Source organism: Monodelphis domestica, chromosome 1 (assembly GCF_027887165.1).
Source record: "Monodelphis domestica isolate mMonDom1 chromosome 1, mMonDom1.pri, whole genome shotgun sequence".
Lineage (NCBI taxonomy): Eukaryota > Metazoa > Chordata > Mammalia > Didelphimorphia > Didelphidae > Monodelphis > Monodelphis domestica.
Genome location: NC_077227.1, coordinates 740,123,120 through 740,140,448, shown reverse-complemented (window position 1 = coordinate 740,140,448; position 17,329 = coordinate 740,123,120). Strand labels below are relative to the sequence as shown.

The window sequence follows — 17,329 nt, the reverse complement described above, 5'->3', positions numbered from 1 at the left end:
AAGGAAGGAAGGAAGGAAGGAAGGAAGGAAGGAAGGAAGGAAGGAAGGAAGGAAGGAAGGAAGGAAGGAAGGAAGGAGGAAAGAAAGAAAGAAAGAAAAGAAAGAAAGAAAGAAGAAGAAAGAAAGAAAGAAAGAAAGAAAGAAAAGAAAGAAAGAAAAGAAAAGAAAGAAAGAAAGAAAGAAAGAAAGAAAGAAAGAAAGAAAGAAAGAAAGAAAGAAAGAAGGAAAGGAAGGAAAGAAGGAAGGAAGGAAGGAAGGAAGGAAGGAAGGAAGGAAGGAAGGAAGGAAGGAAGGAAGGAAGAGGAAGGAAGGAAGGAAGGAAGAAAAAGGAGGGAAGGAGAGGGAGGGAGGAACCAAACAAATTAATGATTAAGAGAAGAAAAAGCACTAGCAAATATGAGGAACCAAGAAGGTTTTCCTCATCTTGATTACCTGTACTTTCTCTTGTATGTATGTAGCTTGTACATTCAAAGCTAAATGTTTTCTTCCCCATTAGACAATGAGCTCCTTCTGAGCAGGGGGACTGTATTTTACCAATCTGTGTTCTCAGAGCTGAGCAGTGTGCCTGGAACACAGTAGGTCCTCCATAAATTGACCCAGAGGGAATTGGTGTGGGAGGTGACCTCCAGGCTGAGTTCTGGAGGAGGCTGGACAGGCTCAGAGGCCAAGGTGAGGAGCTGGGGTTCCTGGCAGGGGCTTTCTTCTCTCTTCTCTTGGGACTTCAGAAGTCTTTGGAATCCCTGCAGTCCTGGTTGCTGAGCCCTCTCACCTCCATCCCCACAAAGCACACTCAGCCACTGCAGGAGAATCCCTCCACCTCATCCCAGATCGCATAGCCGTTGGGGCGGGACTCTTTGGCTCTGGGGGAATTACAGCCAGGCTCTGGTGCACAGACAGCCCCCAACCTTCCCAGGCCCATCAGCTTCAGAAACAACCTGACTTTCACTAAGGGCCCGTCATCTCTCCCTTAAACCAGCTCAGCTTTCTCAGCTTCTCTCCTGCACATCCTCGGCTTCTGCCCAAGACCCCCCAGAAATGAGCGTGTCCCTGGCAGCTTTGGGTTTGCAGTGGCCACTGTCAGAGTGATGTTCTGAAACTGCTAGGCACAAACCCTCCCCTCTGTAACCCTCTGGATGTCCCTCCTGTCTCACACTGGAATGTGTGTGTGTGTTTGTAGATTTAAATGATGCTGCATATGCCTGTGCGTGTACTGAATGGAGATCCTCTGATCTAATGAGATCATATATGTAAAGTGTCTTGCACCCTCGAAATCACTCTGGAGAGATGAATCATCACAATTAGTATTATTATTCATGTTGCCCCTTTCACCTGTTTTGATAGCGTCCAAATGGATGAAGAGCCAGACCTAGTCAGGAAGATCTGAGTTCAAATCCAACCTTAGACATTTACTAGTTGGGTGACCCTGGGCAAGTCACTTAACCTCTGCTTGCCCACTCCCCTGGAGAAGGAAATGGCAAACCACTCCAGTCTCTTTGCCAAGAAAACCCCATGGCTAATATTGATGTTCTATGGTCCACTGGGTCATGAAGAGTCGGGCATGACTGAATGACTGAACAGCAACAATGACAACAAACAGAAATAATTCCTGGACATGTCACTTATTTTTGTTCAGTCACGTCTGACTTGTGAACCGATTTGGGGTTTTCTTGGCAAAGACACTGTAGCGGCTTGCCACATCCTTCTCCAGATCATTTTACAGATGAGGAAATTCAGATGGCCAGAAACGAAGAAACTTACAGATAAGGTCAATAGAGTTAAGTGACTTGCCCAGGGTCACACAGCTATTAAGTGTCTGAGGCTGGATTTAAATGCAGGAAGTTGAATCTTCCTGAAACTCTATCCACTGTACCATCTGGCTGCCCCCTATCTTCTTCTTCTTCTTCTTTTAGATTTCATGTGCTATAGACTACTGTTCAGGTGGCTTTTTTTTAACTTTCACCTTCCATCTTAGAATCAATATTGTGTATGGCTCCAAGGCAGAAGAGTGGTAAGGGCTAGGCAATGGGGGTCAAGTGACTTGCCCAGGGTCACACAGCTGGGAAGTGTCTGAGGTCAAATTTGAACCCAGGACTTCTCATCTCTGGGCCTGACTCTCAATCCATTGAGCTACCCATCTGTCCCCTCAGATGGCTTTTATCAGAATACAGTGTCCAGGTGGCAGGCTCATCATCGGGCACAGTGACATCAGCCTCAGGACATCTCCAGAAGCAAAGGATGGGGCACAGATGATGATTTCCTGGAGCTTGCCTAGAAGTCAGCAGAACTAATGCTTGGAGTGTGGAAGGATCCCAGAACATCAGTGCTAAAAGGATCCTCCAAGACCATCTAATAGTGGTATATACAGCAGAAAAAGCAATGCTTTTGGAGCGCAGGCAAAACTCACCTACTGTCTGGGTGACAGACATCGGGCAATCTGGGCTTCAGCCTCCTTCTCCCTAAAATGAGAGGTTTCTCAGAGCCCTCGAAGCTCCCAATTAGGAACCAGCCATTTTACAGAGGAGAAAACTGAGGCTCAGAAAAGGGGAAGAGTGACTTCTCCAAGGTCACCCCATTCATTCATTCAGCATTCAGTAATCACCAGGTGTAAGAATAACCCAAGTTCCTGCCCTCAGACTTTATTCTCCATGCAACTGGATTATGTATGTGTAGATTTGCAGGCTGCATCATGTCTCTGTGTCACATATCTGCATATATAAACCCACATGCACATATGTGTGTATACAGTATGTTCGCATGTATATCGATAACTGTTTCCTTGGTAATCCAATGCACTTTATTTTAGGCATCTAAACACACTCGCAAGGGGAGGGAGGGGGAGAGAGAGAGAGAGAGAGAGAGAGAGAGAGAGAGAGAGAGAGAGAGAGAGAGAGAGAGAGAGAGAGAGAGAGAGAGAGAGAGAGAGAGAGAGAGAATCTATTGAAACCTAAGCTCCCTGGCTGCTAAACTGATCCCAGGACCTAGTTCTTTCTCCTGGTCTCAGCCCAATGCTGCCTCCCTCTACACTGCCTCGTGATCCTCCACGCACGGGGGACCACGTCTTCCTGCTGCCTCAAGCTCATCGATCCGGCTGAGAACATGTGAGCGCTGATGGGCGTGGGAGGGAGGAACGCGAGGTGTGGGGCTTGTAACACTAGGAGTATGCTTTTGAGATTAGGCTTAATCCTGGGATGGCTTGGTTAATCGAGCCCTGAAAGGGCCCTGGTTCGGCTCCCCACCCCACCGCCCTAGCCTCCCCCTACCCCTCAGTTTCCTAAAGCAGAGGAGAAAATGGGGGGCCTCTTTGGGAAAATTCGAGGATGATAAGCGAGGTTTCCATGCCATTTCCTGGAAGGAGATTAATCATGGGGAGTTCTCCATCCCCCACCTCCCCCTCCTACACACACAGGCGCGCGCGCGCGCCCTCCATCCGTGGACACACGAAATATTGGCACCAGGTACTGAAATCTGCTGGAAAATATTTCTCCAAAGTCCAGGGCCCAGCACTTGAATGAGTGTGTGGCCGCTCATTGGCTGACCGGCCCGGCTTCTGATTGGCTCCCGATCCCGGGGAGCGATAAGAGCGGCTATAAATTCCCTGGGTGCCGCTCTCGAGCCCCCAGTTTTGTCCAAGCCAGAGGTGCCAGCGCCTCCAGCCTCCGCGCAGTGGCTGCAGCGCCTGTGAGCTCGCCGCCGGCAGCCTGTCCAGCTCCCCGCCTCAGCCTGCAAACGCATCCAGATCCACGTCTTCTCTCAAGCCGGGAGAGACCGGGAGGAAAGGAGGGGGGAGGAGGAGGAGGAGAAGGAGGGAAGGGGGGACAGGGGGAAAAACCCGGGCAACTTAGCGGAAACTTCTCAGAGAATGCTCCACAACTCCGCCGTGCTGCTGGTGCTGGTGATCGGCGCTTCCGCAGCCACCGAAGCGGAGCAGAATGACTCGGTGAGCCCCAGGAAGACCCGGGTGGCAGCTCAGAGCTCAGGTAAGCGGCCGGCCAGGCACCTCGTTTGCCGTAGCCCCTCCCTGCCCCCTCCCCCGCCCTGCGTGCCCTGGCTCTCCTCGCTCACTGTCTGCGGCTGCCGGTGCCGGCCGGCAAGCTTGGGGCTGCGAAACGTGCTTCCTCCATGCCCGACGGCCCTACGGCGGCGGCGGGGGTAATCCAATAGCCCCAGGAAACGGACCGCCTTTGTCTAGCGAATTTCAATGCGACTGACAGAGAAGCCGGGGAGGAGGCGAGCCCCGGGCCGAGGGGGGATTTCGTTGCATAAGCCTCTCGGGCTGATCGCCTGTTATCTGGCACGTACCCGGCTGGGAGGAGGGCTGGGGAGGGGGCGTGGGGAGCGTTTCCAGGCACGCTCTCTGCGCTTCGCCGGGACTGCCTCTGAAGGTGAGACCTCGACAGGCTGATGCAACCCAAGCCCCTCTCTGGAGGGAAAAAAAAAAAGCACTTGGCATCCTGGGCCTTGCGGAGAGCACATGCTAAAATGGGCAGGAAAAAAAATAAATAAATAAACCCCTTGAAGCCTTCGGAGTGACGATGGTGGGTCATCGAGGCTGAATTCAAAGAGAAGCACATTCCCTCTCCCCAGCCCTCGTATAGAAACAGTCGAGCATCACATGACTGAGAAACCCTTGAATTTTTTTTCTTTTTCCTCCCCCCCCCCCCAAACTGCAGCTGTTTCTCTGAGTGAAAGGGCTCTCCAGCCCTGGCTTCCGAAGCAGGCACTTGCTCCTTGCCTTTGTCTCTAAAGGGTTAAGGGTCACTAGAAGTCGGCGTGGACGCCGCTCCACACCCTCGTTCCCTTTAGGTACCCGAGCACCCTGGCCTCCGGGAAATCCTCCACCCCCAGTCCCCCTCCCCTCCCGGAGAGTCGAGCCCAAGCCCCTCATTTCCCAGATAAAGAAACTGAGACTCCATGCTGGGAAGTGACTCGCTCAAGGTCACCGAGGGAGTGAGCTTCCCAGCTTGGGTTCAAATTAGACTTCTGCGATTCCCGAGCCAGCCGGCCTCCCCCCAAGCTCAGCACGGATGCAGAATTGGGGATTTCGAGCTAGAATAGGTCCGGAGACGGCATCATCTAACATCTAACACTCTGCTATTGCAGAGGAGAAAACTGATGCCTAGAAAGGGAAAAGCATCCCAGGCTTAGAGATTTCGATCTGGAGGGGAACTCGGATCATCTAGGCTGACCCCTTTAGGACAGGTGAAATGACTTGCTCCAAATCACCTAGCTAATTAGTGGCAGGATTTGAACCCAGATCTCACAGCTAGTAGGTGGCGGAGGCCGGATTTGAACCGAAGACGCCCTGCTGACGGCAGGTGCCAGATGGGTAGCTTCTCCCCAGAATCTGCCCTGCTTCCTCCTTCCCAGAGGACCCCGGTGATTTTTCTTCCCCCCTCCCCCCCCTCCACCGAAGAGTAGTAGGTCTCTGGGCAATGGTCCCATTTCCTTTTGTATTTCGGTTGCTATAGAAATTCAACGATTCCCTCCCCACTCCAGCCTGCCTAAGACAATAGCAGCTCTAATGCATATTAAAACTGCTGCGAGCAAAGTTATAATTTGAACCCGTGGAAATCTATAATTAGGGAAATGACTTGTAGCATCCCAGAGGCTGGGGAGGGGGTGGGGCGGGGAAGCCCAACCGAACCCGGGAAGCTTTTGATCTCCGGGGAGAATCCTGTGGAATGAAGGCTGCGGAGAGCACTTAGCTGAGCTGCCTGCCAGAACGCGGCCCCCCTCCCCCTCCCCCTCCCCTTCTGGAGGGGAAAAATTACTTTTATGGGAGATCTTATCCAGAATGCAAAGCCCTCCTGCAAGTTCTCAGCTTGCGGCTTTCTCCGGCTTGCACTCATTACTCCACACCTGCGTTCCTCCCAAATCAGGTTTAGAGTGGCTTCAGGGAGAGGAAGAGAAGCTGAATGAATGAATGAATGAATGAATGAATGAATGAATGAATGAATGAATGAATGAATGAATGAATGAATGAATGAGGGGGTGCTTGTTACTCGGAGCCGGAGTCCTTCTTGGGGGGCCGAGCGAAGGCTCCCAGCAGCTAGCAGCTAGCTCCAGTTTCTCTCCAAGCGGGGCTCCGGGGATCCGTCCCAGGTGAGCACACAGAATCGTTTTCTGCCCAGTGGCCAGAGGGAGCCCCATTGGGAGATTCCCGGCAGCTAGTCAAGCCCTTGATCTGAGAGAGGAGAAATTGGAGTCCAGAGCCTGGGGAGCGATTGGTCCCAGGTCCAAAGCAAGAATCCGTATAGAGATATTCAGGCTCCAAAGCCTTTCTTTCTTTCCCCTCCTTCCTCCCTTCCATCAAGAAGACCTGGGTTCAGATTCTGCCCTCTTGCACTTAATTTACAGGCTGCCAGTGTCCCGGTAAGACTCAAGTCCCAGAGGAGTTCCTGATTCCCATCAATGAAATCAGAGATTGGGGCTTTTCTTCTGAAGCATGTTCTTGAATAGGCTCTAGAGCCAAACTGACCAGTTTCCTTCCTCCTCCTTCTTACCTAAGTGCAAGCACTGGGCTGCTTTCTGAGCCCAGGCTGGCAACTTAGAAGGCCTCCTAATGCCTTATTCAAACAAAGAGAAGGGAGACACTGTGGGATGGTGGAATGATCACAGACTCTTGTGTCAGTGGACCTGGGTTCAAAGTCTACCTCAGACTGTTCCCTTCCTATGTGACCTTGGGCAAGTCACTTCATCTTCTTGGGAATCCCTTTCTTCTGATGTGGAATGGATTTGTTTAATGGCCTCAGAAATTCCATTCAGCCTAAGGCACCAGCAGTGGTGTAGATAATAACTACTAACAATTGGGCAAAGTTCTTTCTTCCCAACAGCTCAGTGAGCTAGGGAGTGTGGATAGTATTATTACCCCATTCACAGATGAACAAACTGAGGTTCAGAAAAGGTGCTGTAGATTACTTGGCCAAAGGGGTACAGCTGGTGTATGTATCTTCTGACTCAAGAACCCAAGGTTCTTTGAGGGGGAAGGGAGGCTACCCCCCTCCTTTCCTCTGTGGAATTAAACATGTGCCACAGTTGGAAAAGGCTTTGATTGGGGATCAGAGAACCTGAGTTCAGATTCTGGCTCTGCATCATGTCCTTGGATGACCTTGGACTAGGTCACCTGTGGGCTTCTCATAGGTCCTTGGAGGCCATCCATTCGGATCCTTTCACTTTAGAGGTAGAGAAAGGAATTGCCGGAGGTCAACCTAGCTGGTGATGTCTGACATGGAATCTGAGTCCTCCTGACCTTCTTGACCCCCAAGCCCAGGGACCTGGTACCCTCTGAGGTCCCCTGTAGGCCAGCATCTGGGCTTTTCTTTTCTGTGGCATTCCAATGAGGAGCTATGGACCCTTGCTCTCTTTTGTATTCCTTCTCCCCTTCTTCCCATGATGATATAGCTGATTTATCTCTGGGGTTCATCCCAGAGGCATGGACTGAACCTGGAATCGAGAAGACCTGAGTTCAAATATGACCTCAAGACATGTATTAGCTGTGTGACCCTGGCTAAGACATTTCTGTTTGCCTCAGTTTCTTCATCTGTAAAATAGGAAAATAATAGCACCTACCTCTCTGGGTTGTTTTAAGGGTGAGAAGAGCTAATATTTGTGAAAATGCTTTAAAATAATTATTCCCTTCCCATTGCTTTCCCATACCATGGACTCCCTCCCTAAGATACCTGCCAAGACTCCACCTCCAGAGGCTTCATTTGTCCCACCAGTGTGCCCAGGCTGAATCCCTCCCCCTGCCCCACTGATCCATGCTTTTTCCTCCTCTTTTCAGCTGAAGTGATCCGATGCCTCAACACTGCTCTGCAGGTGGGCTGTGGGGCTTTTGCGTGCCTGGAAAATACGACCTGTGACACAGATGGGATGTATGACATCTGTAAATCCTTCCTATACAGTGCTGCGAAATTTGATACTCAGGTAAGGAGGCTTGGAGAAGAAGGGTCCCCTCATTTTAGGGCGTGGAGGCAAATGGTCCAATCAAGGAACGGAGGCTGCCTTCCCTTAGCCCTTTCCCCTACCCAAGCCCTTTTGGCACAAGGGTTTGACTCTACCCTCCACTGCTGTATCATGGCACAGTAGAAAGGGCTGTATTGGGAATGAGAGCATCAAAGGCTACTTCTGCTACTCTTTCTGAAGCTCAGTTTCCTATTCTGTAATATTGAGGGGGAGAGGAGGGGAATTCTGACCTCTCGGGTCCCTTCCAGCTCTAAACAGATGGTGGGATGGCATTAAGGGAGCAAGTTCTAAGCCTATGAACTTTCAAAAGAGCTTTTCTCCTGGGGAGAAGAACTGGGTCCTGGGCAGTTTTCGCTCTCAGAAGTGATGGGTTTCTTTCCTTGCAGGGATCTTGAATGGCTTCTGAAGTCTTCCTTTCTCATGCCAATTCAAGGGGATTGGGGGCAGGGGAGTGGGGGGACTAGAGTAGGCGCATTAAAAATTCCTGTGAGTCCTTCTATGGGTTCAGATGGCTCACTGCCAGCATCATCATGTCCATGGGCCCTGGAGGGTATTGCTTTAGTAGGATGGGGACACGGTAAGGAGACTGAGGCAGGAGAGCCCTGGAGGCCCCTTTGGCCACTTTGCTTGGCCAAGGTCACCCAGCTACCAAGGGTCAGAGGAAGATTCTAAGCTAAGTTTTCCAGGTTCAGCATTTTATCCCCATCTGGCTGTGGTTTAGTCATTTTTTTAGTCACATCCAATTCTTTGTGACCCCTTTGAGGTTTCCTTGGCAATGAGACTGGAGTAGTTTGTCATTTCCTTCTCCAGCTCATTTTACAGATGAGGAAACTGAGGCCATCAGGGTTAAGCAACTTGCCAAGGGTCACACAGCTAGGAAGAACCTAAGGCTGGATTTGAGCTTAGGAAGACTCCAAGCTTGGTGCTCTTTCCACTGTGCCACCTAGCTAACCGCCACTTGGCTGTCTGTCTCTTAATAATGAGGCAGCAAGGTGATGCTATGAATAGAGAGCTGACCCTGGAGGAAGAGCTCAATTCAAAAGCAATTCCAGACTTTTACTCACTGTGTGATCCTGGGCAAATCATTCAAATAACCTGTGCCTTAGTTTCCTCCTCCGTAAAATGGAGATAATAATAGCACCTACACCCCGAGGTGGTTATGAGGATCAAACGAGAAGATATCTGTAGAAAGCTTTGCAGACCTTGAAAGGCCATACTAATGATAGCTGTTATTAATAATCATTCCTTCCCAGAATGCCAGGAGGACTTTGTTAAGTAGACAGAGATACAGAAGGGTCCGCTATGGTGGGACAAAGGGATTCAGTGAAACCTGAGCCCCTAGAAGGGATGCTTATTGAATGGCCCTGGAGTCAGAGGACCCAGGTTCAAATTGTTCCACTGCTAAGTCCCTATATGCTCATGAGCAAGTTTCCCCACCTCCCTGAGACTCAGTTTCCTCACCAGTCAAATCAAGAGTTTGGGCAAGGAGACCCACCAGCTTGGGTCATAAAATTCTTCCTCTGGATTATTGCCAAGTGCTCTCTGCTTCCAGCCTCTCCCTTCTCCAGTCTTGCCTCCATACAGCTGCTAAAGTGGCATTCCTAAAGCAAAGGTCTCCTGCTCTCTCCTTCTCAAGAAGGCTCAGGGGCTCCCTATTGCCTTTAGGATTGAAAGCCCTTCACAACCTGACTCCAGGCAGATTTTACAGCCCCTGAAGTCCAGCCAAAATGGCCATCTTGCTTTTCTTCACAGCAGAAGCCATTTCCCATTTCATTGTCTTTGCTGAGCTGGTCCCCAATACGTGAAATATATACCTTCCTCCCCTTTTCCTTGTAGGATCCCTGACTTCCTTCAAGGCTCAGCTCAAGGACCAATCTTACTCCATAAGGGTCACTCCTCATTTCTGACCCCTGTCCTATGCCCTTGCCAATTGTTGGCATCCTCTAAACGTGCTTCAAATGTATTTTCGAATTATTTGCTGTTATCTATGTTGTATCTCTCCACCTCCCACAATGCCTTGTAAACAGTAGGTGCTTACTAAATGCTTATGGAGTGGAATGATCCCAGCCTATGCTAAATCTCTCTTTTCCCCATGGACTTTCCAGGGAAAGGCCTTCGTTAAAGAAAGTCTGAAGTGTATCGCCAACGGCATATCGTCCAAGGTCTTCTTGGCCATTAGAAGATGCTCCACCTTCCAGCGGATGATCTCAGATGTACAAGAGGAGTGTTACCGCAAGCTGGACATCTGCGACGTGGCCAAGAGGAATCCGGAAGCCATCACTGAAGTGGTCCAGCTGCCCAGTCACTATTCCAACAGGTGCGCCATGACTCCTTAAGCCAAAGTGAGGAGGGAGGGTTGGAGGGAAGAGACACCATTGACAAAGGGCAAGACCAGAATTCTGTGCTGAGCCTTCCGCCAACTGGCAGGCAGTTTGGGGCTGACCATTCCTGAAGCTTGCACTGCATGTAGGATGCATGTCTTACCAGGGAGTGACCCTAGAACTCATCCAGTCCAACCCCCTCCTTTTTCAGAGGAGAAAAGTAAGATCTGGACAAGTAAAGTGACTTGCAAAATGGAGCAATGGGTAGAGCATCCAAATCCAGCCTCACACATTGACCATGTGACCCTGGACACATCACCTACACTCTCTCTGCCTCAGTTTCCTCAGTTGGCCAAGGCCCTCCTCCCTCTTTGGGCCCCACTTTTCCCATCTGTTTACTGGCCTTTGAGCTCCAGCTCAAGTCCCAGACTCAGTATCTATGTACTGGCTGACCACAGGCAAGTTGCTTAACCTCTCTGAGCAAATTGTGGGGTGTGGGGTCCTTTCTAGATCTGTGATCCTGAGATTGTTTCCATTTTAAAGGGGAAGAACATGGGTCCTGGAGAGAGAAATGTAGAGATTTACCCAGAATGGGAAACTGAGCTAAGGGTTTTCTGACTCCAAGCTCAGCTGCTAATAATAGGCATTTAATTTATGTCATAGTTCATGTTTGCCGAGTACTTTATGTCACAACAAGCCTGAGACAGGGGTGCTTTTATTGCCCCCATTTTACAGTCTCAGAGAGTTCCTATGGGTCAAAAAACTAACCAGTCTCAAAGGTAGGATTTGAACCCAAGTCTTCCTACTGCTAACTGCTATACTGCATGGGGTAAGAGAGTCTGAAGCCAGTCCTGAGAATTCTACCCTGAATCTCACCCGGAATCAACACATACACTCTCTCTCTGTCTCTCTTTCTCTTTCTCTGACTCTGTCTCTGTGTCTCTGACTCTCTGTCTCTCTCTCTCTGTCTCTCTGTCTCTCTCTGTCTCTCTCTGTCTCTCTCTGTCTCTCTCTGTCTCTCTCTGTCTCTCTCCCTCCCTCTCCCTCTCCTCCTCTCCTTCTTGTTCCTCTTCTGTTGCCTGTCAGCTCATCAGTCTAAAGCTGCCAAGGACCCCTAGAGCCATCTAGTTCACCCTTTCCATTTTACAGATGAGGAGACTGAAGCCAAGGGGAGGGTCAGTCATTTACCCAAAGTAGGTAACTGGCAGCCCTGGGATTTGAACCCAGCTTCTGTGGGGCAGGTCTCCGTGAAGCCAGAGTTGGCATTCGAAGCCCCCCATTTTCAAAGAACCCTTTTTTTTCCCAGTGCTTTTGTTGGAACCAGCTAATTTTATGACTGTTTAGAAGGGCAGAGTTTTCCGGTTCCTTGCCGGGCTGCCCTGCGCTCGCCGAGATCTCGGCTCCCCTGAAACATCCTGCTTTCCCAGCCCAATCTCAGCACAGACACACACACAGCCTGTGCCAGTTGGCACGCAGGCAGAAAAGGAAGTAGTTAACAGTCCATTCCACTTTCCTGTGACTTATCTGAAGTCAGGTGGGGGAGGAGAGGCAGAGCCTCCCCCAGCAGCCCACCCTGCCCAGGCAGCAGGGCCAGGCAGGGGAGGGCAGGTGCCCACCCCGTGGGCTGAGCCCAGCCAGAGGGAGCCTTTGGCCGCCACCAAAGGCACCCAGCTGGGGCTGTCAGGGAAGGCAGCGGAGGGTCAGGGAGCTCCAGAGCCAGTGCGTGTCACCGATGACGCTTCCCACCTCTCTGGTGCATGGACAGGGGACAGGAAACAGGAGAATAATATTGATCGAGGGAAACAAAGGGCTATTTATAAATCTTCACACACTGAGTTCCTAAGCAGCATGGACTCCGGGCCGAAAGGAGCCCAAGCCTGGGCTCAGATTGAAACTTGTGTTCTCGTGAGAAAGTTGGGAGCGACTCTTTACCAAGCCCGGGGGAGCTAACCCTTCACGGTGGACTTGTCACAGGAGAGGAAGAGAATTCGAACCAGGATCTTCCTCCCCAGGGGCTCCTCTTTACTCAAGGCTCCATTCCTTTAGACTGACGGGAGCCACACACACTAACCCCTTGAGACCCTAACCCTTTAAAGCGTGTAACAGGCTTTTTGCATACATTGGGAGTCTGCATGTTCCAGACACTAAAATGTGTCAGGAGATCTGTGTTCAGATCCTGCCTCAGCCACTTTCTCCCTCTGTAATTTTGGCAAGCCATTTAGCCCTGTTCCTCATCCAGCTCTAAATTAATGACTTTTGGGGCTTTACAACGTACCAGTGAGGAAGGGTCTCAAAGTGTTCTTCTCCCCATTTTATAGATGGTGAAACTAAGGCTAACAGGCTTTTTGCATACATTGGGAGTCTGTATGTTCCAGACACTAAAATGTGTCAGGAGATCTGTGTTCAGATCCTGCCTCGGCCACTTTCTCCCTCTGTAATTTTGGCAAGCCATTTAGCCCTGTTCCTCATCCAGCTCTAAATTAATGACCTTTGGGGCTTTACAACGTACCAGTGAGGAAGGGTCTCAAAGTGTTCTTCCCATTTTATAGATGGTGAAACTAAGGCTCTGGGACCGTTTTTTGCCTTTCTTTGTATTGCCAGCTCTTAGCACAGTGTGTTCTGGAGAATGATGGTCTTGGAATCAGGAGGACCTGAGTTTGAATGCTGCCTCAGATGCCAGCTGTGTGGCCCTGGGCAAGTTGCATCACTTCTGCTTGCATCAGTTTCCTTACCTGTAAAATGGGACAGTAATAGCCCCAAGATTGTCGAGTCTCAAACAATAAAGCGCTTAAAAGGGCTGTGTTGGCCCACCTTGGGATTCAGTGGTTACCACCATTCTTGACACTTAATAGGTGCCTACAAGGGCTTCTGGACTTCACTCGAAGGCTGCCAAGGGGTCAGGGCTGGTGACCTCTTTTGTCTTTCTCTGGTCTTGGAAAGCAGCTCAGATTGCCATGTGCTGTGCTAGGTGTAAGGATAATGGGTCACAGACCTGGAAATAGGAGGCTTCTCGTAGAACCTCCAGGTGAAGAAAATGAGGTCCAGAGAGGTTGTGATTTGCCTGAGATTAGATAGATAGTAAACATCAATCAGGATTTGAACCCAGATCCTCTTTATCTATAAGAAATAGTGGGTTTGGACAAGGGGACCAAGGTCATCATTGGGTAGATGTCCCCAAGAAGAAACAGAACAGCAATGGCTAGGCAATGGGGATGAAGTGACTTGCCCAGGGTCACACAACTACTGCATGTCTGAGGCTGGATTTGTATACTGCACCAGCCCAGGGAATCGAATTCGATTCTCCCAATTCCAAAGCTTTCCATTCTCCAGTGGAGTCCTCTCACCACCTCCCTGGAGCCTTTGATGAGTCGTTGGCCATCCCTGCCGCCCTCCTCTGCGGCCTTAGTTATGAGAATCGCCTTCTTCTCTCCTGCAGGTACTATAACAGACTTGTCCGTAGCCTGTTGGAGTGTGACGAGAGGACGGTGAGCAAAATCAAGGACAGCCTGATGGAGAAGATCGGCCCCAACATGGCCAGTCTCTTCCAGCTGTTGCAGACGGACCACTGTGCCCAAGCACAGCCCCGGGCCGACTTCAACAGAAGGCGAGTCGCCGAGCCTCAGAAGCTCAAAATCTTCTTCAAGAGCCTCCGAGGTGAGGGCGCCACCCCCTCCTACACCAAGCGCACTTCGGCCGAGAGCGAGTAACCGAGGCAGGGGCGTGCGGCCCCCCTGCCAAGCTATTCGTTTTAGGGGAGATGATGTGCCCGTCCTGAGTGTACTGTGCCTCCTTTCTCCTTTCATTCTGTCACCTTTTTCATTTCAAAGTAGTTCCTATTTTCTGCCCTCCTTTCCCTCCCACCCCCAAGCCCTTAGAGACAACTGCATGCAACAAGACTTCTGTGTCCCGTGTCCCACCATTGCAAAGGCCACGTCCTGAGCATTGAACAGCCTCTTCCCCGATGGAGACCGCCCTGGTCCGTGCCCTTCCCCAAACGCCCTCCGACCCCTGCGTCCACCCGTGCTGTCCCCCGTGGAAGGTGTGGAGCCCCCTAGAGTAGTCGTCCCCCGAGGCTTAGAGGCCCGTCTCGCCCACGCCGAGAGATGCCCAATGGAGTTCGTTCGTGTTATGAATCTGTGCTGGCCATGGACGAATATGAATGTTGTGCTTTCAGTCTGTGGGTCCCCGGCGACCTTGCTTCCTTCTGTATTTGGGCTCGAGCCTCATTCTCCGGCCGGCCCGTCACGTTGTGCATTTCCATAGAGAATCAGACTCCTCTCTCCACGTACTGTAACCGCTCAGAGCTTTAAAAGTCTCTTGAACAATTGTCTTAAAAACTAGCATATCTTAAGGTCTAACTGTGGAATGTAAAGAGCTGAGGACTTACACCCTGTAAATAAATACCAGAGAAGGCTGCTCGCCCGAGCGGCAAGTAATAATAACTTTATTGCCTAGAGATTTAGCCTCATGACGTAGCTTTGTTTTTTTCTCTTCTGGGAATAGTCACTTATCTCATGACAAGAAGATAAAGACGTACTCTTTGTGGCCTTTTCTCCCCTCTTTAATTGTAACGAAGGGGGCAGACGTAGCTTCCCTCTGCCTCGGAAGCCGAGTTGGGCTCCTCTTAAACTGGGTTGGCATTTCTGCAGCCTGGGCAAGGATTCAGCCTCCTCGTTAGACCCCCCTCAGACCTAAGGCTGCTCACTTAAATCTGGCAAGGAGGCGACTGTCCACCATACTCGGCGAGGGGAGGCAAACTGGAGCAGTGTGTTCCCCTGTCTTAGCGATTGTAGCTATTGGGCAGACCACCCCCGTGGCAAGAGGCTGGTGAGGGCATGAGACAAGTAGCTCATCATTCTCTCTTCTGAAGGGCAAGGGGCTGACAGGGCTCAAATCATCCTGAGCCATCCGGCGTTAATGGAAGTCTCTGGTCTTTTCCATCGTCTATTCGTTATCACATCACCGGCCCTCACCAGATGGCTGACAGGGGATGGCATTGTGGCTTTGCAGGGAGAGAAAGATAGAGATAAAGATATAAAATCCCCAAACCAGAGCTGATAGCTTCATCAGTTTACTCCCAAGGCTTCCGTATCATGAGGAACTTCTCGATCTATGTCCAGAAATTTCTCCAGGCCACTGTCCTTGACCACGGCAGTCCTTCCCAGGCAGGGCTGCCCATAGGTCAGGCCTTCGAAACTTGCTTATTGGTGCTTCATTCTCCCTGAAATAGATGCAGGAGCTGACCCCATCTGATAGATTCCCAAAGAGAGAAGGGACAAGGGCAGAAGAGCTCTCTAGCAAAAGAGAAAGCAATACAACCAACCTTACCACAAAGCCTTTAAACTAATCACTTGCTGCCAAGGTACCCAAAGCAGCCGTGTGAATGTTGCTGCCCCTCCTCCTCCCCCCAGCCTGCTTCCCCCAATCCCCCATGAAGCCCATCCTTGGGGCACTCGGCAATGAGCTGAGCCTGTTGACCAGAAGGGTCACCTCCAGCTCTCCACTCCCAAAGAAATGGGCACTGCGTCATCTTTTTTGGACATTGGGTGAACCATAGTCTGGGTCCCCCTTGATCAGGTAGGGTCGACTTCTCTAAACAAGAAAAGCTAATGGCTCGTGTGTCCATATCCACACTAGCCATCCCACTGAGCTAGGATCCCAATGGGACAATTGGGATTTAGTGAAATCACCGGGGAATGTCTTACATCAGTCATGGGAATTCTTTCTTTTTGCTGTGGTTCCTTCACACCCCCTCTAAAAAAAAATATATATATATATATATATGCATATATGTATATATGTGTGTATATATGTATATATACATATGTGTACATATATAATTTATGTATTTATGGAAAGAAGCAATTCTTATGTATCAATTTTCTTTTTTTGCTTCTCCCCTCTGTTCTTGCTCCTCCCCGTCTCCTCCATACCTACTGTTCCAAAGTTTTTGTCTTGCATTCCCTGCCCAGAGTGATTTGAGGGCAGATCTCAACCTGTCTGCATGATTCTTCTCTTGTGATCTGGTTGCACTTTAGAAAATTTTGTGCCATTATATTTACATTAATGTATTTATAATTTAAATATTTAGGGGGTTGGGGCTGAGTACTGGAATAAACAGTGAGCATATCTGGCATATGTCATTATTTATTGTTGAATTACATTTTAAGCTCCATGTGCATATAAAGGTTATTAAAACATATCATGGTAATGAGAGATGCAAGTTATTTTCTTTGCTTATTTTTATAATTAAAAGATACCATAGCCTAATATGAAGTGAATTCCTTCTGAGACAAAAAAAAATAAAGTGTTAAGTTTTATTTGTTGCCCTCTTTGGTGTCTTTAATTGTTTTTCTTGACATTTTCCCATGGAATGATTTGAAGAGTGTCCTTGACTTCATCCCATAGGCATCCGTGAGCCAGCTTTGGTGATCTAAAAGGGGGTGACTCTCAAGTCTTGTTCTTGGGGCATCTTAGCTTTGTTAAGAAGCATCCTGGAGTGGTCTTTCCTAGGGGAAGTTAAACTTTGGGGGGAATGAATGAATGAATGAATGAATGAATGAATGATTTCTTGGTCCTTTCTCTGCAGCTTTGCCCCTCACCTATGTGACCTTGGTCAATTCCTCTAGACCTCAGTTTCTTCCTCTGTAAAACAAGGAAGTGGAGACAGATTGTCTTGAAAGTTCCTTCTATCTTTAAATATGAGCCAGGAATCCCTCTTCAAATTACATTCTGCTCTACACACTTTTCTGATCCACCAGGATTAACAACGAATACAAGGGTTGCCACCTATAGGCAGAAAATATATTACATGTTTTATGGTGATGGCTACAAACTCTGGTTTTTCTACAAAGTCGCCACAACTCCCCAGCTTAGGTGTGATTGTTAGGGGAATCGCTTCACGCCCCATCTCCATGAACATGGGCATCTAGTTACAAGTAAGGGAAGTCATTCCTTTTCTATAAAATGAAAGCTTTGTCCCACTTCTCTCTAAGGTTCCGACCGGCTCTAATCTGTGATCCTGTAGATGGATCAATTCTTTT

At 49.6% G+C, this 17,329-nt stretch overlaps 1 protein-coding gene across 1 annotated transcript; it reads left to right on the top strand.

The window, feature by feature from the left end:
• The first annotated feature begins 3,606 nt into the window (after window positions 1–3,606).
• Window positions 3,607–16,612, top strand: LOC100020618 (stanniocalcin-1). The gene is made up of 4 exons (XM_001373013.4): window positions 3,607–3,977; window positions 7,784–7,926; window positions 10,071–10,282; window positions 13,723–16,612. The coding sequence occupies exons 1-4, from the start codon at window positions 3,860–3,862 to the stop codon at window positions 13,991–13,993; spliced, it is 744 nt and encodes a 247-aa protein (XP_001373050.1). The 5' UTR covers window positions 3,607–3,859; the 3' UTR covers window positions 13,994–16,612.
• Window positions 16,613–17,329: the final 717 nt, after the last annotated feature.

What these genes read in the sequence shown, in the direction of transcription:
- LOC100020618 (XM_001373013.4), top strand. Translation starts at nt 3,860, where the DNA reads ATGCTCCACAACTCCGCCGTGCTGCTGGTGCTGGTGATCGGCGCTTCC. An exon ending in GGTGGCAGCTCAGAGCTCAG is followed by an intron (nt 3,978 to 7,783) that starts GTAAGCGGCCGG and finishes TCCTCTTTTCAG; the next exon opens with CTGAAGTGATCCGATGCCTC. An exon ending in CCCAGTCACTATTCCAACAG is followed by an intron (nt 10,283 to 13,722) that starts GTGCGCCATGAC and finishes TCTCTCCTGCAG; the next exon opens with GTACTATAACAGACTTGTCC.